Below are 21,951 nucleotides of genomic sequence, written 5' to 3'. Positions count from 1 at the left end.
GCCCGGCGGGGAGCGCCCCGGGCTGGGCACGCCGGGCGGGCAGGGACACACGGCGCGGAGCCCCCGCGGGTCGCCCCGCAGCCTGACCGGGGCTGGGTCAGCACGGCGGGGTGGCGGATCCACCAGGCTCCGGGGACTTTACCAAGTACCTGGACCCCCTTCCCTGCCCCTCCAGGATCCCCCTCCCGGGCTGGCTGCGGGGAGTCGGGAGGCTGTGGAGGGATGGTGCCGGGTGCGGCGTCCGGTCCTCCTGTCCCACTCTCCTCGGGAGACTTGATCGCCCATGAAGAGGGGGAGGAGGAGGACAGGCGAGGCTCAGGGGGACCGAGGCATCCTCCTGCCTTGTTGCTGGTTCACTCAGCTATCCCGAGGTGTAGAGGGAGCCCTTTCATCTGCATGCTGTGACTCTTAGACTCAGCTCCGAAGGTGTGTGCAGACATTTCCTAGAACCCAACTAGTTTTCACCTTCAGTTACAACACGCCTGCATGTCTCGGGATGCCATGGGGGAGACTGCTACAAAGATTTGGCTCTGATTTGATTCCACGTTTATCCAGTCTCTTTGATTATATACTTGAGATGTTTCTCTCTGTGGCAATAGCAACAGCAAAGACATGCTGTGTTTAAGTGTTATTACTCCAACTAATTGTGACTCTAAGTGTGGTGTGGACATAACAGTGTCACTGCTAAGCGCAGTGTGGATGTCCTCGTGTGCCAGTGGGAGCACTTGTGGGGACAGCAGGGCTCCTAGCAGTGTTTGCAATTACAATGAGCTTCTCCCATCCCTGCAGAGTGTCACAACTGTCACGGCAGCAGTAGCCAGGCTCACAGCACTGGTTACAGCTATTGGTCCTTTCAGTGCATCAAGTTCGTGCACTACTGTGCTTCCTCACCTAAAACAAAGGAGGGCATCTGGGAGCAAAATCAGCCTAAACAAATTCAGTGCTCGTTGGTAAGGAGGCGCTAAGAAATACAAATAACTAGATTTAGGGAGTTGGATGTGTGTCTTTGTCAGGTAGGGATCCTGTTCATCACCAAGCATCACTGCAAGCATTTCTCCTGCCCTTTAGAAACAATCTTTTCTCAGTGAAACGGCCACCGGTTAGCAAGATGCGACATTTGGACTCCAGTGTCCAGCCTTGTGCTCTGTGTCTGAGAGAACTAGTAGTTACCTAGGGTGCAAGACGACCATGCAGGTGCTTTTGGTGGCATCGTGTCCCTGTCCTTTAAGCACCTCCACACAAGGATTATCTGTACCCACTCAACCTGGCCCAGCCGAAGGTGCCTGTAATAAATGCAGCCAAGAAGAGTCCAAATTCAATCAAAGTTTCGATGTTTATTTTAAATTTTTAATGGCAACAAACAGGGTCCTGTAGGCTTGGGCTGCAGACAGCGAGGACATGCTTAAGTTATTTACACTTGACAATACTGTAATAGCTGAGGGAAAGCGACACCCCTGGGCATCTGAGCTCTGCGGGGCAACCGGGGCTTTCAGCCGAGGTGCCAGGGAGTCCAGTGGCATCTGCAATACAAAGGAAGTGGAATGTTGGCAGCAAATGTACTACTGGGTTGATTTAATACAGGGAAGAGGTGGTGTTTAGGGCCAAACACGAAGATGCAAAAAATAAAAGCTTCTCTCTCCTCTCTCTCTCCCTCTGCCTTTTCTCTCCTCAAATGCCCACATAAACTTCTGCGAAGATTCTTCATGCGAGGCACTGTACGCGATGCCCAAGGCGCCAGTGTAAACCTAAATTCTCGCCCACGAAAGTGAAGGGGAAATTTTCGTCTCTCCCCGGTGTGAACACTTAAGGGATGCATCCCATACCGCTATCCCGGTTCCAGCAGCTCTGCTTCAGGAGCCGCCGTGCCGGGGTGGCACAGTTTGGTGAGGAAACAACTTTCTTGCCCCGGCTGGGGCTGGATGGGTGGCGGTGATTCCGGTCACCGCCGCAGCCCCGAGCCGCCGGTCCCGCGGGGGCTCGGAGCGCGGAGCTGGGGGGACAGACTCTGCCTGGCGAGAGGCTGACGGAGCGAAGCGAGAAGCCCTCGCTCTTTTGGTTTCTTTCCAACCATTTTTAGCAGAGGAAGGATGTAATAACATGCCACGGGCAATAAATCACAGTCTAGCTACTCCCCCTGGCTCTCCTCCCCCCGCCCCCGGCCCCTCTATAGCGGGAGGGGCGGAGGGGCCGCCAGCAGAGCGCTGCGGCCGCCGGGACGAGCAGAGCAGAGCAGAGCAGAGCAGAGCCTGCCCGCCGCCTCCAGCCCCAGCATGGACCTCCGCGCCCTGGCGCTGCTCGCCTTCGCCCTGGCCGTCATCTCCCTCTCGGAGGGTAAGTGAGCTGCGGGGCCGCGCCGCTCCTGCGGGAACCCGGCCGGGAGCGATGGTCCCGCGGAAAGCTCCGCTCTTCCCCCCTCTCCCCACAGCTGCACCGCTCTCCCGGCTCGGGCTCCGGCCGCGGCTCAGATGTGTCTGGTGAGCCAAAGCGATATCTGTGCAAAGCTGGAAGCAGACAGGCTCCCGTTCCTCCCTCTCCTCCATCCCTCCCTGGCTTTTTTCAAAAAGCTGGCCAAAGCGGTCCTCTCTGCCAAACTCGCCCCAGATTGAAGTCGTCTGGGGGAAGACTTTCAACAGCGCTCTGTCTGCAGGGAGGTGGTTTGGCTGCTAAATATGCATATCGACTTTCCCTCTAACAAAAAAAAAACCCAACCCTAAAAGTTACAAGGAATTAGAAACAGGCAGTTGTTCGGTACCTCTCCTGTCCCCTATCGTGATCTATCTTTCCCCAATCAGGGTAGAGCTGAGCCAAAGCGGTCGCGGCAGGAATTTAGCGCGGCCCCGGCGCGGTGCACGGGGAGGTTTGGGGGCGCAGGGAGCTGCAGTGACGGGAGGTCTGGGGGAGCAGTCACACCCGCCCGCCCCACGCCGCTCTCGCGTGTCGCGCCCGGAGCCCGGTGGCAGCTGCAGCCGCCCCGCTTACTCTGCCAGCTGTGCTCTGTGGAAGCCTCTGCGTTCGGACAGCCCCGGAGACAGCGGACACCCGCGCTTCTTGCCCCGCATGTCGCGGGGAGCCCTGTGCCCCGGGGCTCCGGGAGGGGCGGGAGTTCTGCCCGCAACAGCTGGGCATCCTCCGGACGCTCCTCCTGCGGCTGGCAGAGATTTGCCGTCTCTTGTCCCCTCGTCTAATGTCCTCTGTCCGGGTTTTCAAACCTCCGCTCCCATTCTCTTCTCCTTTTCTGGCCAACGAAACTTGGGTGTTCCCCGCCCAGGGAGGTAGAGGATGCCCTCCGGTGCCCTCCTTGTTTAGCCTGGGAGAGTTAGTTTTCCCCGAAGATTTCCCGATGTCTTTCCGCACAGCAGCCCCGTCCCGCTGGAACACGGAGCCGGCGCTGCCCTGGAGAGGCTCCAAAGTCCCGGGCAGGTGGGCTCCAGCCCCCGCCGCCTGCGCCGTACCCACCACCCCGGGGCTGCGGGCTGGCAAGCGAGAGCGGCAGGTAGCGAAGGCAGAGCCGGGGCACCACGGTGGCAGTGCCAGCTCCAGCCCCTGGCTGCCAACGTCACCAGCTGCCAGCGGCTGGGACCGCCGGTGCCTGGGAGCCTGAGCGGGCTTCCCTCGCCTCTGGAGGCGAGTGCAGGTCTGGAGGGAGGAAGGGACAGGGGCTCTCCTCCCCCTTACCTCCCGCTGGCAGCCTTTGCTCAGGGCTGGGGGGCCGGCAGAGCTGCCCAGCTGCCCCGCGGCTCGCCCCCAGCGCCGCAGCTCTCCTTCGCTGGCAGCGGGATAACCTGGTTACCTAAGGAAGGAAATGGCTCACAAGGGCTGGAGAGAAACTAGTGTAAGGAAAGTGACCCCACCGTCCTGGGTGTACTTTGCATGTCATGAGGTGCTCTCAGTCCTGATCCAGATAAGGGCTTGCAGAGCTGCCTTGTGCTGGGGTGTAGGTGAGCTCTGAATTCTTCTTAGTTACCTGGTAAAGCTGTGTCTGTCTATCCCAGCTTTGCTTTCCTTAAAAAGTTATCAATCATCTCCTGATAATGACAAATACACCCTAGACTGAACAGAAGTAAGATTATTTCCTTGAATGTTTTGTCTGTTTATGTCCAGTCTGCTTTCCTGGATATAGCTTCCTTCTCTATTCAAGCACCCAGAGCTTCCTAGTCCACACAGCATGTTACTAATAACTGCAGCAGAGCTGGCAACTGACTTCTTCCCTTACTGTCCCGTTTCAGGCTAAAGAGAAGCAGATCCCTGTGGGATGAAATAGGTATTGTCCAGCACTGACAAGTGGCCACTCTATGAGAGCACTTTGTGTGTGCTTTGTCTCTAGAGAGAATTTGTCAGCAAAAGTAGATGTTCAGAGCCAACAAAACTCAGCTTGAGTTGGAAAACAATAAAACTGTTTATTCTTTAAAAAATTCCAAACCACAAACTTCTAGTTGAGGCCAAAAGAGATATTCTCTTTTTGTCTAAGTAAAATTAGGTTGAAGGAATGACATTGAGATGTCAAACTAGCATCTGGCTGTTCTGTAACTTTTGACTCTATTAATCCATTTGAACCAAATGTGCCAGACAGATAAAGGTCTCAAATGCTTTGTGTGCCATCAGTTATATGTTTTCATGCAATAAGGCAATTAATAATTTATACTAATTTGTTGTACTGAGAGAATGGCTTCAGCACAGCTTGTGCTTGGTGTTTGGTAGATGTCAGAGAACTCACAGCACAAATTGGTAGATTAATTAATCAGCTCTAATGTACATGCAACAACATGTTTCACATTTTGAAAAGAGATAAGGAATGTGTTTTGTCAGCCTCAGAGGAAGACCAGAAATGTTCTCTTCCTAAATTACAGCCTCCAAATGGCCCTTCCCTCTCCTACTTTTGGAAGATAGAGGTTTATGTGTTGGAAGGTGCCACATGCTCCAGTTTTCCCTGGTTTTGAGCCTTGTTGATAGATAGCACGGCAAGACAAGGAGCAGTGGCAGGAGTCAGTGACTCCCTGTTGGGGATACAGAGAGCTGACCCAGTGGGTGCAGCTCCCTCGTGCTCAGTGCCTGCTCCTGATCACTTTCTTTGGAAAGAAACCAAAAGGCACACAAAAATACCAAAGGGATTCTTGTGCTGGGAGGGGATTTGTCATTCCACTGCAGAAGGGGCAATAGCACACTGAATACTGGGGCTTCCTCTCTTCGTGCTGTGCTAGGTGCCTTTTCTTGGGCGGGAAACAACCTTGGGACTTACAGACATGTTTAGTCATGGTTAAACTTTCTCTGCTCCTGATTTCAAATGGTATGGGATTGAAAATCCCACCTCGAGTCTGAGAGAGGACAGGATTGCATTATCAAATCATGGATCAGAACAGTTCATCTCTTGCATGTTGTTTAAGTTAAAGCTGGCTTAAACTTGGTTGGGACAAGCTTGCAGAGACACTATCACTGCAGCTGTGCTGAGTTGAATGACTGTATTCAGTTTCAGCCTCCCTTTCCAATACAAATTCACAGATGTGTAGCTATCAGGCACAGATTTGCAGTGGGAAATCCTAGTGCCTTCCTCACTGCTTTCCACATTAGCACTAGGCAGTCTAATCCATGTTCTCGAGGCTCACTCTGTAGCCCTTCTTCCTCCTCCCCCTGCAGATTATTAACTCATAGATGGAATCACTGTTTGCAGTGGCAGAAAACTGATTGAAAAGTCCTTCAATTTTTTAATTTATAGTCCACATTCTGGTGTGAATCAGGAGAAGCTCTATTCCCACTGATTAATTCCTCTCCTGTGGGATCTGATTCTGCCTCATCTCTTGGTAGAGACACCGAAAAAAAAAGGGGCTTCCTCCTCAGGACGGGCCAGTTTCACCCTGTTGTCTGTGGTTATGGTGCTAGAGACAGGCACTGATAAACGTGCAATATATGTAGATCTGCTGCACTTGAAAACCTGTCTCTTTTCTCACCTTCTTAGACAGCTGTTTAGGAATCCCAATCCCTTCCCGGCTCTTTATCTCCCCATTTGCCTTGAAAGGGAACTGGGTTTCGATGCTGCAACTATTCCTGTGTGGCTAAACAAACAGGATGGCAGATTGCCATATGGGATCGCAAGCCCTGCCAGATATATATCTGACCATCTACAGCATGAGCCAGATTTTAAGGGTTAGGTGTACAAACTTAATTCCTCCCAGAGGCTGAAAACTGGTCCACTGGGAAATTCTTTAAAATCTTAGGCATCTCTTAAGACTTCCAGGCAAGGCTTCTGTGCTTGTATTTTATTGTGCATGGAGCTTTCAAACTTACGGTCCGGCTGAAGACCTTACTTAGGTGCACTTGATTGCCAATAATAAAGTTGTGCCATAGAGAAACGGGGCAGCAGAGGCTGTGGTGGGCGCCAGACTACTTTTCTCAGTCCTGCATGCATATACATGGCGGATATTTAGCCTAAGGGGTTAAACTTAATTCTGTCCCTAGTGATGCCAGTGACGGAACTCTCATCCAGTCTGGTGGCCCCTGAATAGTGTATTGAGGATGCCCTGGCTGATAACTGTCTCCTCCATTGCCTTACTTAGCCTCAGGCTAGAAATTCAAAAGACTCCGGGTGTCTTATGTGAAGCCGCTGGGATGTCGCATCTCTGAGCCGCACCTCCTTGTGCGGGTACCTCTGCTGAGAGTCAGGGCTGGCTGCGGTGGGGAAAGGTCAGCTGGGCCCTGGGAACGCCTGCGAAACCAGAGCTTTTCTGTAGCCACTAAGTCCCCTGTGAAAAGCCTGCACCTGAGCCGCGCCGTTTTGATCTGAACACCCTGGAATTCATCTCTTTCTTCTGGCTACCTTCTAATTTGGCCTCGGGTCAAAATCGTTTGAGTAGAACAACACCGAGGACAAGTGCCCCCTCTTTTGGCCTTTATCTTGTCTAATTACGGGGAGCATCCCTGTACAATGGCGCGGCTCCTTATTCTAATCTCTTTCGATTTTACTTATCTCCATTTTCTCTCCCTCTTCTTTTGTCTTCCAAAATCCCACGCACCCGTGTTGAAAGGCTGGGCACTGAGCTGAATGGATTGTGCTCTGAGCTGTGGGCAAATGCTCTCCCAAAGCTACAGCTTTTCTGCTGCTTTTTTTCCCCACCTGCATATTTGGAGGGCCTTTCTTTCTGTGAGCCCTGATGCTGTGAGCACTGACGGGTGTTTCTGTGCTGGTGACAGGAACAAGGGGTAACGTGTCCTTTCCCTCTCTTTGTCCCGCAGAGAAACCCGTCAGCCTGACCTACCGATGTCCCTGTCGATTCTACGAGAGCAACGTGGCAAGAGCCAATATTAAGCACCTCAAAATCCTCTCCACACCCAACTGCTCACTTCAGATTGTGTAAGTGTCTTGCTCTTTTCAGCTGGGTGCAAATCTGGGGTGTCAAAAGGAAGGGTCACAGAGCTGGTGCCTGCTCTGGTGGTTGAATTTCAGTCTGCCTCCTGCCATGACTCCCAATTCATCTCTTCACCCCTATGTCAGAGACAGCTGGACCCTGCTTTACCCCATGTAAAGGAGCCCAGCTGTTGTTTCCCAGCTGTGTTCGCTGTGATCTCCCTATTACTGCGTGATCCCGTGTGCTGTTCCCTCATGGGTATTTGAGCAGGAATGTCAGACAGGCTGCGCATTGCCTTGGATGTGGAGCTTCACACCTTGGGTCAAAACTTCATAGCGGTCTGAATCTTCTAATGGGTAATTTCTCCATGGAGTGGAGCTAAGCTAAAGAAGCAAAAGGAATCCCTGTGTTTCATGAATCCTCTGCAGGAGGTACAGACCCTAGAAATGTGATGGCTTAATCTAGGAATGCTTGCCAGGCAGGGACTGAGTCAGTAAACTGCAGCAGAACAGGAAAAATGGGCTCCCGATGGAAAATAGCATCTTTTTTTTCTTTTTTTTTTTTTTTTTTTTTTTTTTTTTTTTTTTTTTTTTTTTTCCTGGAAAAGCAACTCTCATTTTCAGGAAGCATTGGGATTTTGTTTGTTTGTCTTTGTAGATTTGTGTGTGTATGTTTTAGGAAAGTTTTTTTTCACTTCTTCATGGCTCACTCTCTCAAAATTCAAAACCTTCTGAAGGAAAAAAAAACCCCAGCATTCACCTTTTCATTGCAAGAGAACCTTAATACTCTCAACTTCTGTTAACCTCTATATGAGGGTCTCAGGGACTAGGTTTGGTTTCTGTGCAGTGATCCCGTTACTGGTTCTCTCTTTGACCCATATATTGAGCCCTTCCTCTTGCAACTCAAATGCTGTAAAAATCAATTTTTGTCATCCAAAAGTTTATTGCACTCAGAAAACTGATGTGGTTTCATGAGATTGCTCAGGAATGTATGTGAACGTGTATCCATTCATGAACCAATTTTTATTAGTATGGGTTTTTTTTCTGTCTTAAACCACTCTGTGTATATCATACATATTTTATCATGTGCTTCTGCCTTAGGATTTGGTGGAGGACAGTGAGAAAAATGTAAGCTTCAGCTGAGAAATAATTTCCTTTCAGAAAAATGGCAAAACCAGCTGTGACTAACTCCCATCTCTACCTACAAACAATTTTGGCAGCAAGCATGCACTAGTGCATGGATTTGTGGTCTGGGACTGTCAGTGATGTCATAAGAATCCCAGTGCTAAGGCTTTTTAGATGAATCAGAATTTTCTGGAATAGTTTCAAGAAAATGACAGCATTTAAGACTGGATAGATTATATATTTATCTCTTAACATAGGATTATAGTAATTAGAGATAAATAAGAGCATGAAATGCAGAAACAGAAACATCTCACGTTCTTGCCCATTCCTGACCCAAATGTGTTTGTGTGGGGTACACAAACCCTGGTTTTTTTACTTTGACAAGTAAGGCACTTAATACATCCCTCCAAATACCCTTTAAACATGACTTTAAACTAAGTCTTTATCAAAACAGGAGAAGAGATCAATCAAAACTAACACATGCATTTCTCATCTTGATTCATTTTAAGCATTAAACAACAAAGGCATAAATAAATTAAAAGCCGCCATTTTCAGGAACAGAGAACAAAGTGAAACATACAGTTGCTAGAAACAGTCCCTTATTGTTTGGGATTTTTTTGTTTTGGTTTAGGTTTCATGTTTGTTTGCTTTTTCACAAGTATATTTTCCTTTTTGGTTAAGAGCAATTGTATTTAAACAAAAAACCTAAGAGCAGGTTTTTGTCTTTCATTCTCTTGGAACTCATCTCTCCAAATCCAGTGAACTCCTCTGTCAATGTCTACTTCTACAAAGTCCACACTAAATTCCTTGCTTTTCAGTACAGGGAAATGAGCATTTTTAGCAAGCAGACACCTAAACCACTCCAGATTAAATAAACACTCCATACAATTTCCTATATCTCTTCCTTGCACATGGAACAGGGGCTGACAGGCTCAGAAATGAATGTCTGAAGAAATCAGTGTCTCAGTATTAGGTGAGAGGAATTGTGTTGAATGTGGCTGGAGACTGGTTACGTGTGCTTTTGCTTCTGTGCCCTGTGAGGTCAGCCTAAGAATTCCCAGGCATTGCTAACATCAGCAAATCCATTTTTACACACTGTTGGTATCACTTAACTGGAAATGCTCCAGCTTGGCACTGCTGTAAGGGAAATATGAATCAGGCCCATTCATCTCTGTGCTGGCTCAGGGGTTGCAAGACGGATCCTTGATGTGTTTATGTTACAACTGTGTTGTTGCATAACTTCAGACCAAGGAGCCTTTTTGACCTCTTGTTTCTTACACCATCGTTTTATATTCTGCAGATTTCGTTTTATAGAGGGAGGAACATTATGGCTTCCATCCAGCAAATGTTTAAACAAGTACTGAACTTATTCGTATGGGCACTTCCATAAAATTGCTGCTCTCTGCACTTTCCCAAGGCAGGCAGGCTGTTAAGCAGCTGGGGCAGAGGCAGGGTGCTGCAGGGAATGTGGGAGATAACAGCTCTTTCGAGGTCCTGAGATCCCTGGAGGGTGAAACCTGTTGATGAGAAGCTATTTGTCCTGTTTCTGAATGAAAGATTCTGAGAGCCCAAGTGTCAAATTCACAGAGAATTCAAATTAGCTAGAAAGTTTGCTGTGGGAAGTGCAGCTTGAGCATCCAGGAGAAACCCCTCAGGAGGTTTCTGCCTTTGGTTTCAAATGCTGAGTGAATACATGAGGGGAAACTTGCCTCTGGCACTATGGTACTTTCAGTTGTCTTCCTCCCTTCAATCTGTTAATTCAGTCTTGTACAAAACAAAAAGCTAACAAGTGACCACACCCTTTCTTTCAGAATGTCCACGAGGTGTCTTTCCTCAAAACATGTGAAACTTCAGTTTTGGGTTGAATTTAAAAGCTGTTCTTAATCAATTACTTGCAAAAATTACATACATTTACATGTCAGTATTTCCAAATGAAATTTTTGTGTTGTTGGCAGTGAGCTTGTTCACGGTCCAGGTATGAATTAGAAGCCTTAGATTCAAATTTTATGTCTGTTGCACTCTCACATGATTCCCAGTACAGACCACAAGAGCCTGTCAAAGGAGACAGATGGTTTCCAAGCCAGGGATATTTATAATGGGTGAGGGAGGTCAAGGATGGGAGAAATAACTCATCCTCTTCATGTGTTAACCAAAAGCAGCACTGGCACCCAAGGAAAATAAGGCACAGTGGGGGCTGGGGGGGTGTGGGCTGGGGAATTTGCACACCAGACTCACTCTGGCTTTTCTCCTTTGGCAGTGCAAGGCTCAAGAGCAACAGCAAGCAAGTGTGCATTGATCCCAAGTTAAAGTGGATCCAGGAATATCTGGAGAAAGCTTTAAACAAGTAAGGCAAGAGACAAATGGACTTAACAGCTAACATCCTGAATTATTAAAGGGTAGAACATTAAGGGCTGGCTTTTACCATGTGGACAAAGTACACACTTGTGGAATCAGATATTGTTTCAAAGAAGGGTTTGGAGTTGACATAATTTGTATTAAAACAACAATTTCTAATATATCTTAGATGTTAAACTAAGAATTTTGCCAGGGTTTGAGGCAAAAATTGTGCTAATGAGTATGTTCTGGGGTCCCAAACTCATCCTCTTCAAAGAAAAAAAGCTGTTCTCCCAAGGAAAATTCTCCCTTTAATGTCCTTTCTTCCCCAGCCAAACTACAATTACTTCAGAATCTATATAATTCCGGTGTCTTTGGAGCCCCTTCTCCATGTTACACTGGGTGTCTGCTTGCACAGGCAGCTGAGGCCTTGGGATCCTTGGTGCTAAAAATTGTTTCTCTGCTGCCCAGTGTGGAATGCTGTTAATGTTGGCCAAGGCACGATGAGCTACCATGAATAAGTCTTTCCCACAATACCAGGGGAAAAGCAGCCACACTTGGCAAATTCAGACTTTTTAAATCTGTCTTTATTCCCCTTGAAAATGGTTGCTCATGTCTACTTTGAGGTGGACTCAGCCCATCTCTGTTCCACGTTGTGCTGAGAAAAGCAGCACCGAGCACATTTTTGTGCTGAGCTGCAGGGGAGGGCTCCAGCCTTCCAGCACTGAAAGATGGTACATACCAAATGATGGTACAAAGCATTCCCTTGCTTGCCCAGATCCCTGGGCTGAGGTTGATCCAGCAGCAACATTTTGGCCAGCTAGCCTACCTGTGCACTCAGTACCCCTGCCACCCTTGCCATCACATTCCCACCCACAGTAACTGCGCTGTAACCCTGTTGAACCTTGTCCCCCCTGCATCTGTAGGGTGAAGGCAGGGCTGGAATCCAATCATTTGCCAAAACAATGTATTATTGGGGAAGGTATGGCCCCAGGGCAGATGAGTGGCACAGGTACCTGAATGGTCTCAGCTGTTTCCTTTGTAAATGCATCTGCCAAACAAGGGTCAGAGTTAAAAAAAGAAAAAAATTCTTTGTCCCCCTGTGTTTTCACAATAAGCAAGGGGGAAAATGCCACCAGAAGTAGAGAGATTCCTCCGTGTGTCCCTTTTGGGGACTGCAGTGGGGCCAAGAATGAGGAGGAAGAAGGAAGGAAGACAGCTAACTAAGTCAATGTGATTCCAGCCCTGACAGCTCCTCCCATCTCATCTGATGCTCAGTGCCTTCTTTGCTGCCAGCACTCAGCCCTTTTGTCCTCTGGACAAATTCTCTGCAGTTGTAATCCAGGTTAATGCTGCCAGAATGGCTTTGGGTTTAGGTAAGACTGAACCTAAGAGCAGGATGTGGCCCATGCTGAATATCCTAGGGACCTGAGCCACTTGGTTTTACAAACTGGGAAAACCTGCTTCAGTTTCTGTTTGCTATCATCCCCAGCCTGAGACTTAGGAGGTGTTTTAGACATCTGCAAGGTTGGGCAGATATGAAAATGTGCCTGCCTGACTTAGGGGAGCAACTCAGCTGGAACCTGTTCTGCTCTCACTACACTAGTGAAGATCTGAGACCAGCTCTACTGAAACCAGTGAGTCTGCCTGATCTCCAGCCAGATTCTGGGTTTTGTTTACCAAATGCTAATACAGAAGCCATTCTGCCAATTTGGTGGATTCATCCTGGTTTACGTTGAGTAACAAGAGAGAATTTGGTCCCAGCTCTATGAAATAAGATGACAGAAAGCATATATCTCCATCACCTAATCCTGTAATCGTGGCATTGTGTTCATTTTCCAACTAGCAATGCTAGCACCAGTGGCATTTTCATGCTCCACAGACAGTCAGGGCTCTGTCTGTAGCATTTTCACAAGGCACGTTTTTGATATGTTTTAGTGCACAGCTTTGACTTCTTCAATGAAATGTACTTTGGAATATATTTATAGCGCATCAAACAATTCATATATTTGAATTGGAGCCATATGAATGTTGGTAGTTTAAAACACCGATATCCCTCTAAACTACTAACAGCTTGTAAAATGAATCTATATAGATCTATAAATGTTAATGTAGCTATCAGTTTCAATCAGCCATATATTATATTTTTTCACTTGTACCGAAATTGTATGAAATGTGACATTACCCTATATGCACTAGCAATAAAATGGCTAATTGTTTTATGTTATGAAAACCCAATTGTACATGGGAATTTATTTTTTCTGGAATAAAATCAATACGTTTTGTAGAAAGGGCTCTTGTAGTTGCTTAAGTAGAATCCAAACTGTGAAGACATCTTAATCTATACCAATACTTCAATATGAAAATATCTTCAGTTTATAATCTGCAGCTAAGGCAAGAAAAAGTTCTTAAAATAGTAGTCTAATATAGTTAAATAAGAAACCAGAAATGTTTTTTACTAGGGAATTATTTTGCTCACTAATTCTGCTTAGCATTTATTATTGCTTTATATTCATCACATCTCCATGTAATTTACACATGAGACATCAGTAAAACACATTCAGGCTGTCAGGGATCCAAATTCCTTAACTGGCTTTAAAAATCATTGTGCAGCTGCTGTGGTCAACATCATTCAGCATTCATCCACTGTCATGTTAATATAGTCCCACTTCAGAGCTTCCCTCGCTTCAAGATGCCGGAGTCCATTAAGCTCAGTGGCTACTGCAGACACGCAGGAGAGGTTGGATGGATCTGGAGAAGATAAAGTCACATGGGAAAAATATTTCCATTAAGCCAGCTGGGAGAAAGGAAAAGAAACTTTGAATGCGTAGGGCTGGCTGTGTTGGCAGCCAAGCCCAGCTGCTGCCTTCCAAACCCTGGTGTGGCAGCTCTTCCTAATTTCTAACCTAATTTGTAAGTAACAGTTGAAATACAAGATGCCAGAAGAGCAACCTCCCAGTATTCCACCAAGCATGTGCTGGGTCAAGGCCCCACACGAAGGGGGACAATGTGGGTGATTATTTTTACAGCCTTGTTTTAAGGCACCAAATGCCTTAAACCCCCTCAGAGTAGCCACTGGTTCTTGCTGATGTCAGCAGGAATACTGGGTGGGAAGCCAGAAATCCAGCTCCCCCTTCGCTTCCTCAGTACCTCAGGGGGAACTTTTTGGATGGTGAGGCTCCTGACTGTGAAGTTCTGGAAGGCATTTGAGGAGGCTTTGGCATTTTGGGTAAAAGGATTGTTCTGGCCTCAGGGTTTGCAAATGTTCTTCCACCAGGACACTTTCACTTGTCTGGCATTTCTCTCAGACAGAGGTTATATGAAAGGGGATGTCATTACATTGCACCCTGCCAGCAAGATATGAAGGGGCCGTAGGATAAATGTGAATGAGGCCTTTGTATATGAATAATTTATGGCAGTCTTTTTCTGTATTTTTCTTTTAATTTAGACCACGTCATCGCACTCATAAAAAAAAGCAACAGAAGAAACGGGGCCCACTCTGCCCTTCCCGTGCAACACCACTAAAGTCTCCAGGGAGAAAGAATGGTAGGAGGCATTAGTTTCTGAGCTGGGACACCTCAGGTTGAAGTCCTGCTCTTCCACTGACCATGTTACGGGACCTTGGGCAAATATATTAGCCTATCCAGACCCCCATTTCCCCCCATGTTTGTTGAGGATAACATCTCTCCCCTTCCAGCAAAAGAGTATTATATAGATGAAACTTTCAAAACAGGGGGAAAGCTTAGCTACAACAGATGTGGGATGATTTTCCCATTTTACAAACGGGAATTATAAAATTTACAACATTTTACAAATGGGAAAATGGACACACAAATAGACCAAAATAAACCTGAAGCAAAGACAAAGTCAAAAACAGGGTAAAGGTTTGGGAGTCCTATTTATTTTAGCTCCAGTATCAAACTGACAGAGTTAAATTCCAACAGCTGTGAATTTGCCACTGGTGTTTTTTAACGAGAAATGCAGCACCGCGTGGTGACAACATGATGTGGTGCACGGGTGACTGGTTAATGCCTTTCCTATGGGAGATGCTGGGCAAGTCCCAGAGAATGGTGCTATATATGCCAATGCTCTGGATGTCCCAGGTTTTTCTTCCTCACAAGGGTGGTTTGTCCTGCCTTTCTGCACCAAAGGTTACTGCTGTGGGATATTGGAAATGATATCTTTGGAGGAAAAATTTTCCTCATGGTTTAGTCATTGTCTTTGTGCCTAGATGAGTTTTCTGAGACTGCCTTTACTGGGAGTCACAGTCTCTAGCTGTGGGCACAGAGCCCTAGTTGTCCAGCAGGCATTGGAAGAGGTGTTCGTCAAGACGTGCTGAGACATCAGTTTTTGAATAATAGAATCAGTTTTTGAAGGTGTTTACCCTCTGACACTTGTAACTCAGTGACCTCATCTAGGTTGCAAAAGGCCAACCAGCCCGGAGTAGGAATAGAGGTCACTTCAGACAAAACCTGGAGGCCACCAGCACAAACTGGCTCCTTGTTCTGGGTGAACCATACACACAAGACTTGCACTTTGCTGTGATGCCTAACCCACACTCTCCTGGGTACCATGCTCACACTGAGCATGGGACACTCCATTTGTCTGCACCCCACCTGAGCTCCCTACCTCAGCCCTCCAGGCCTCATAGGCTTACTGTGCAGCGCCTGCGTGCCTGTCACCTCACCCTCACTGGGCAGCTGGTCGCCACAAGCTCAGCTGCTCACACCAGGTGAGGTGCCAGGGCAGGGAGGCTCAGGGGTGGCTCCTGGCTGGCAGAACGTTGGCTGCCTCTACTTTCCAGCCACCCCATGGTGGAAGCCAAGCAAGAGCAGAGCATGGGCTGCCCTCTACGTTCCTCCGTCCTCTCAGAGACCTGGCACTCTCTGGAGCTGCAGCCCATGATCTCCATCAGAGATGTGGGATAGGAGCAGATAGAGGAGGCATTCCCAGGGCCACTTGCTCTGCTACTGGGGCTGCTCACAAATGATTAACCTCCTTTCCCTGCTGTATTTTTTGCCGAGTTTCTTTGCCCACCAACAATTCTCTGCTCTGGCTTTCAAGTCCAGAGTAAGCTTTCTAGTCAGCCTTCCTACTGTATTAGTTCTGAACACCTTACTAACTGTGATGAGCACAACCTGCCCAAAATAACACTTATTGCTGGGTTTGCCCTGCTGGGTCCCAGTAGCTCCTTGTGGAGAACTTCTCCCAAAATGCCCAGCAGTTACTGGTTGGAGGGGCTGCCTTTGGGTTAGGCCAGACACAGATTTGTGTTTGACTAGGCCTGATAGCAAAGCTTTTGCAACTGAAATAAACCTTAATAGTGTTTCACTTTCTTCTTCATCAACAGGAGGTTCAAGATGTAAGAGGCAAGCATTGTAAGCCGTCTACAGGATTTCTTACTGTAGGACCCAGAGAGCAGATAACCAGTATTAGGGAATGAATACATTTCACTGCTAACATGCAGCACAAAAGCAACGCTTCACGCATTTCCAAAGGTTCTTTTCTTGGTTATTTTTGATGGGTTTTTTTTTTTTTGTTTGGGGTTTTTTTCCCCTTGCACAAATTGGCTTGCTTTCATAGTGCTATTTTTATATAGTAAGATGTAACTATTTGAGAAAAATATGAATTTATACAGGTTGGTTTATTACCTAGCACTGGGGGCAGATACCAATTTAAACTAACCCTGTTATATGACATTTTATTTCCTTTGTTGTATAGAGGTCCTGCTTTATTTAACTTTCTTTTGGTTCATGCAAGTCTCCTGGAGTTTTAAACCTAGAAGGACATGAACTGTACAGTGCAATGATGTTGTGTAAGTAGAGGTGGAACTCCTTGCCTCCAGAAGTCATAGAGGCCAAGAACATAGGAAGGCTCAAAAGCATCAGACTGATGACAATAGACAACATTACCCTGAGTGGCATTTACAGATATTTTGGGTGAGTGATTATACTCAGGGCTACAGGGCTAAAGCCCTTTGAAGATCAGAACCCTTGCTGACAGCTGTGAGCAGCTGGATCAATGCACATCTGGTACTGCAAGGTGCTAATACTTGGTTTGTAGTAGTTGTGTGTGTTACGAGCCACAACACAGTTCTGATGTCATCTGGCATTTCCTATGTTCCTGTCCTTCTAATGATAAATTTAGCAAAAAAAAAAAAAAAAAAAAAGGAATGGGTTGTTACAGCTCTGACCACACGATCCTGTAGGAGTCAGCTAGGCTGCCATGCACCAGGCATTCCAACCCATCCACAGGAGGCGACTTCAGCTTGCCTGTCTGTCTTTGCACCGAAGTAAGCTGAGATTTATTCACCCTTCACCAACGATGAACTGCCTGAGGGCAATCACATCCCCGATTGCTCTGGAGATACCCAGAAGAGGATATCTGGCCACATCTTGGAGAAAAGAGATGCCTGGAGCAAGAAAGGGTCTGTGCAGTCTGTGGAAGGAGAGGTGTTTTACAGGTGTGGAAATGAAGGCCAACACTCCCAGTTCACCAGCTATCACGGGTTTGCTGGTGAACAGGATAGCCTCTGGAATTCCCTTTGCAAAGCACAGCCTGGGACAAGTACCACTCCTTGCACCGATCCCCTAAGCCAGAAGTTTCTTTCTCCTTATTCCTTCCTGTATACACAATATCTGCTACATGGTATGGAAAGACATCTGCAGCACTGCAATAATCATGTCATGCTGTGCACTGAGATCTGGGGGGAAGCACATTTGTGCAGCACAATGCTTGTGTTTGTATGTATCTGTGTTTGTATTGTAAGCAAAAAAATGTCGTGAGATTGTCTTTTTTAAGCTGGTTGATTCAAAAGAAATCTTCCCTCTTCCCTGCAGCCTGTGTCAGGAACACTGAGAGGAGTGTTTCACACTCCTTTTTGTGGTAGGCATCTTTAGTGCCAAAAAGGTGCTTTGGCTATCCAGGGACTCCATTATTTCCATGTGGATTCAGGTAAAAATCTTTCCTTTCTGCAAAACAGGGCTATTGCAGAGAGGCCTTCAGCTGGGAACACCTCACCTCATTTGCTTTAAAGCAGAAACAAACTGCTGTGCCTAAAATATTTGTATTTGTGATTTTGACATTCCTTTTGTTATCATTACCAGCCTGGTGCTTTAAGTATATTGTGTCTGTGTTTTGAAAGGTCTGGTACCACTGTACTTGATGAGATTGGAGTTTTGATTTAATATTAGCAGGATCAGATCCTCTCCTGGAAGGGGAAGGAAAGAAAGAAATTGTAAGAGAAAAATGGAGTTTTTTCTATGTATTTGATATCCTAGGCTCCATTCCCCATCCCACACATGCACCTGCATTTGCCAGTGGTTTGCCAGAGGTGGACATGTGCGTGTCCAAGTCAAGAATGACTGCAGAAAAAGTCACCCAGGAAAGTGCATCCTTCACATGTAACTTCTGTCAAAGGACAGCCTGAGGTCTGATTGATTCCCATTGCAGAAAATGGAGAATTAAATAATCCTCTGATTTTGATTCAGCAGCATGCCCTGCTCATGATGATATGGGCCATGATAGTTTTGTTTCCAGGGGAAACTTTAGCATTCTGGTGAGAAGGTGGGCTAGGTAGATGTGACTGCACAGCCCTGCCCTCATTTACAGGAGCACTGAGATGGGCAGTGCTGGAACACCCCTGCCAAGCCCAGGCACCCTGCTTGGGATGGTACAGCCAGGTAGTGCAGGTACTGCAGGAAAGGGGGGCTCCTGTCAGCTTTCTCTAGGGGCTGCAGGGCTAGACTCTGCTAAAGCAAGGTCATTTGTTCCTGGGACAAATGCATGAGTAGCAGCAGGAGGAAAATTCACTCCATGAAAGAAAAGGGAGCTTGTAGAGCCAGGTGTTTGTGTGGTGCTTTGGGGGCTGCCTGCCCCAGCCCACACAGAGACTGGGCCCTGACACCTCTGTGCTGGTGATGCTTCACTTCACTTCTGTATCTGAGACCACCCAGGGCACGGGCTGCTCTCAGGGGCCAGCAGCGTGACCCTCCCTCACCTGGGTTAGGCTGAGCACATCGTGAATGCAGAGGTGACACAGACCTGGCCAGAGACTTAAGTGAGAACCTTTTGAAAGCTTTCTCTTGCTTTGGACCAAATTCAACCTTGAGTGGGAAGCTTTGCTGTTAGCCTGGCTTTATTTGCATGATGCGCTGCGGAGAGCAGCCTGAGGAGATGGGAGTGAGGTAGGGACCACATGTGAACAGGAGGAACAAGAGATAACACTGAACCATGCTGAAAAAGCAGCTTCCATGAATGTGAAATCATCATGTGGGTATTTTCAATGTGCAGCTGTCAAATCCCAGTTTTAAGAGTAGATGGTATTTATTGCTATGTCCATTTTTTATTTATACTAGCTTTATACTTTCACGTATGAATATCTTATCTGAATTCTGCCTGAGGAAGAATGAAATGAAGGGTGACTTTGATGTGTTTTTGATTAAGGTGTTTGAGCAAAGGTGACTGTTTATTTTGTAATGAAAGTTTTTTTTCAAAGATAAATATGCACATTTTGTTGAAAATGCATTTCCTATAGGAGTTTTTGTTGCCAATTTCCCTTTATTAGCCTCTACAAGGTCTTTTTCTCTGGCAACTTGTTTTGAGTGATGTGATTTATAGCAGTCATGGTTTTTTGTGAACTTATCACCTAAAATTTGATTTTTTTTTCTTAATCAACATCCCACCAAGATAATCATTGTCTGAAAACATGAAACTTTGGTTGCCACAGAGAAGAAAACATGTATCATGATAAAAGGGCTGCATGAACCTCCCATCTTTCATTCCTTAAGAACTCTGTGTTGTCAGAATGTGGTAAATACTGTACTTTATATTTTTATTAAGTAAAAAGAAGTATCTTCCCAAATAATGTGAAAAGGGTTTTGTATTTGTGTTCCTGTAAGGCAGCTTTTATGGAGGAGTTATATTATGCTTTTGAAATTACTCCTTTCATAGAAAATTTTGAAAATAAACACTTTTATATTGTTGTAATTTCTCACATAAATGTGTATGCACTTAAAATTTTCTTAATAAAAATATGTCTGAATAAAGTTTTTGCTTGATTATATATCTATTTTTTCTCCTTACAAACAAACAGGTACAATCTTCACTCAGAAAAACATTCAGATGTAGTATGTGTCCAGTTTTAAGGATGCCTCCATATAGTCCCAATGCCCAGACTCTCTGCAGGGAACCTGAGGTGAAGGGCCCATGGGTCTGGCAGGGAGCAGCAGCTTAGCACATTGAAATGTGCCATCTTCAAAAGGAAACCCTTAGCCATTTGCTCCCAAAACAGAAACCCATACTTCTTTTTTTAAATTATTTTTTACTCTTTTCTCCCCCTAAACTTGTGTCCTGCAGCAGTTGGACTCCAATGGAACTGAGAGCTGTGAGCTGGTTTTGTTCCAGCAACAGAGATGCCATCATCATCATCTGTGCTGAGGGGGGGATGAAGGTTTCCCTGAAAGCATGAGGGGTAACAGGGGATGCATTTGACAAGAGCAGATGTGAACAACACCGTCCTTGGGACTGCTTTTCCCAGGGCACAGCAGGGTCAATATTCAGTTTGGAGAGGGTTAAAAATTAGAGGCTTGTAGAACTGACCTGAGGAGCTGCCAGGTATAATCCTAACTTGGAAGATGTTGTAGGGAAAGTACTGTGAGTTTCAAAACCACGAGCTGAAAACTGGTCTTGGTTCAGTGCATCTCCCCATCTGCAAGTTCTTATGGCAAGGGGAAACTGTTTCCTGGGGTCACCCTGCCCCTCCACCCTGCCCTGCTCAGCAGCTCTGTACACCTACTGCAAGACAGGTGAATCCCAGCCCCATGTACAGCTCTGGATGGAGCAAAGCTCAGGGAGAGCTTAATACAGCAGTGGAACAGTGCTTGAGCTTTTTCCAGCTTCTTGCTTAATAAAGATTTCTTGTTCAAGTTGATGCAAGGCAAAAGGCAAAAAAGGGAAAAAGGAAACTCAGATGACTCATGACCCCTTTGCAAATCCATCAATTATTTACTAAGACATTTATGAAAAACTAGTAGGTAATTGTGAGTGCAGATGGTCAGTGAGAGATTCCAATGCGAAATGCATTGGAAGTAATTAGCTACAAAATTCCACATTAATATTAAGCAGAGGCCTCATGTTCTGTGGAGCACTTTGCTGTGCCTTTCATCAGGTCTTTTCTCTCAAATGTGAAAGTTTTGGTTCTTACTCCCTCAGCGAAGCATCACTGCAATGTGAACTGCCTAGGAATTGGAGGTGAGCCCACCTTATTAGCACATCTGGCTCTCTTCACAGGCAGCTTTCCAATATTAGCAAGCTGAAGGAAATCAGCTGCATTCATGGCCTCAGCCATCCTGACACTAATTATGGGCTGGATTGATAGGTCCTGGCATGGTATAGGTCAGAGGACAGCATGGTAAATGCTTCTGCTTCCTAGGACCACTGAGGATGTTACCACTGAGGGTGCTACCTTGGATGCTACATGATAAGGGTAACACCCAGCTTCTAGTGAGATTTCCCTGTTTTATAAAGCTCCTTGCTCTCCAGTTGTCCCAAGAGTCTTTCAGACAAAACAAATATGTAGCATTGAGACTAGCAAAGGCAAAATGAAGGAAAAAAAAAAACAAAAACGAAAAACAAACAAACAAAATCCCTAAGATCTAGAAGCTGAAGCAAGAGAAATTCAAACTGAAAACAGATTTTTAAGTGTGGAATTGATTAGCCTTTGGAACACATTCCCCAACAGAGGGGGAAGGAAAGCCCTGATCCTTCTTTCCTATGCCTTCCTGGCAGGGCTGAAGGCCATTGTGGTGTTAGCCATACATACCTTGCTGTGCTCTCAGGGGACACAGGGTGACGATCTCTTACCCCTGTTACCAGTAGGGTCAGACACGGTGAGCTGAAGATCCCTCTGGCCTCAGAAATCTGTATGCAGAAAGCCCCAGTTCCAGGGCAGCATTCCTCAGCCTGTGTTATTAATAACACCTGCATATCATCAGCCATCCCAGCTCCTTGGACCAGGGCTGAGGATGACTCCAGCTGTTGCACAGGAGACAGATTTGGGGTAAGAGGCTTCTATTTCTGGTCATGAAGGTTGCCCTCCAGCTGCAGGGGAAGAGGCATGGCAGTGAGAAAAGTCTGCAGCCCTGTCCTGGGTCCAT

General features: G+C 46.5%; 1 protein-coding gene across 2 annotated transcripts; it reads left to right on the top strand.

Moving 5' to 3' along the window:
* The first annotated feature begins 2,193 nt into the window (after positions 1–2,193).
* On the top strand, positions 2,194–19,834 carry CXCL12 (C-X-C motif chemokine ligand 12). Of its 2 annotated transcripts, XM_041415618.1 has the most exons (5): positions 2,194–2,331; positions 7,225–7,342; positions 10,719–10,805; positions 14,244–14,341; positions 16,146–19,834. In XM_041415618.1, the coding sequence occupies exons 1-5, from the start codon at positions 2,271–2,273 to the stop codon at positions 16,175–16,177; spliced, it is 396 nt and encodes a 131-aa protein (XP_041271552.1). In that variant the 5' UTR covers positions 2,194–2,270; the 3' UTR covers positions 16,178–19,834. The 2 variants fall into 2 exon arrangements, with proteins under 2 accessions (XP_041271552.1, XP_041271553.1); XM_041415619.1 differs by lacking the exon at positions 14,244–14,341.
* The last annotated feature ends 2,117 nt before the right edge of the window (positions 19,835–21,951 follow it).

Source organism: Onychostruthus taczanowskii, unplaced genomic scaffold (assembly GCF_017590055.1).
Source record: "Onychostruthus taczanowskii isolate IOZ18803 unplaced genomic scaffold, ASM1759005v1 scaffold5, whole genome shotgun sequence".
Taxonomy (NCBI): Eukaryota; Metazoa; Chordata; class Aves; order Passeriformes; family Passeridae; genus Onychostruthus; species Onychostruthus taczanowskii.
The sequence above is the reverse complement of the archived record's forward strand: the minus strand, read 5'-3'. Positions and strand labels throughout refer to the sequence as shown.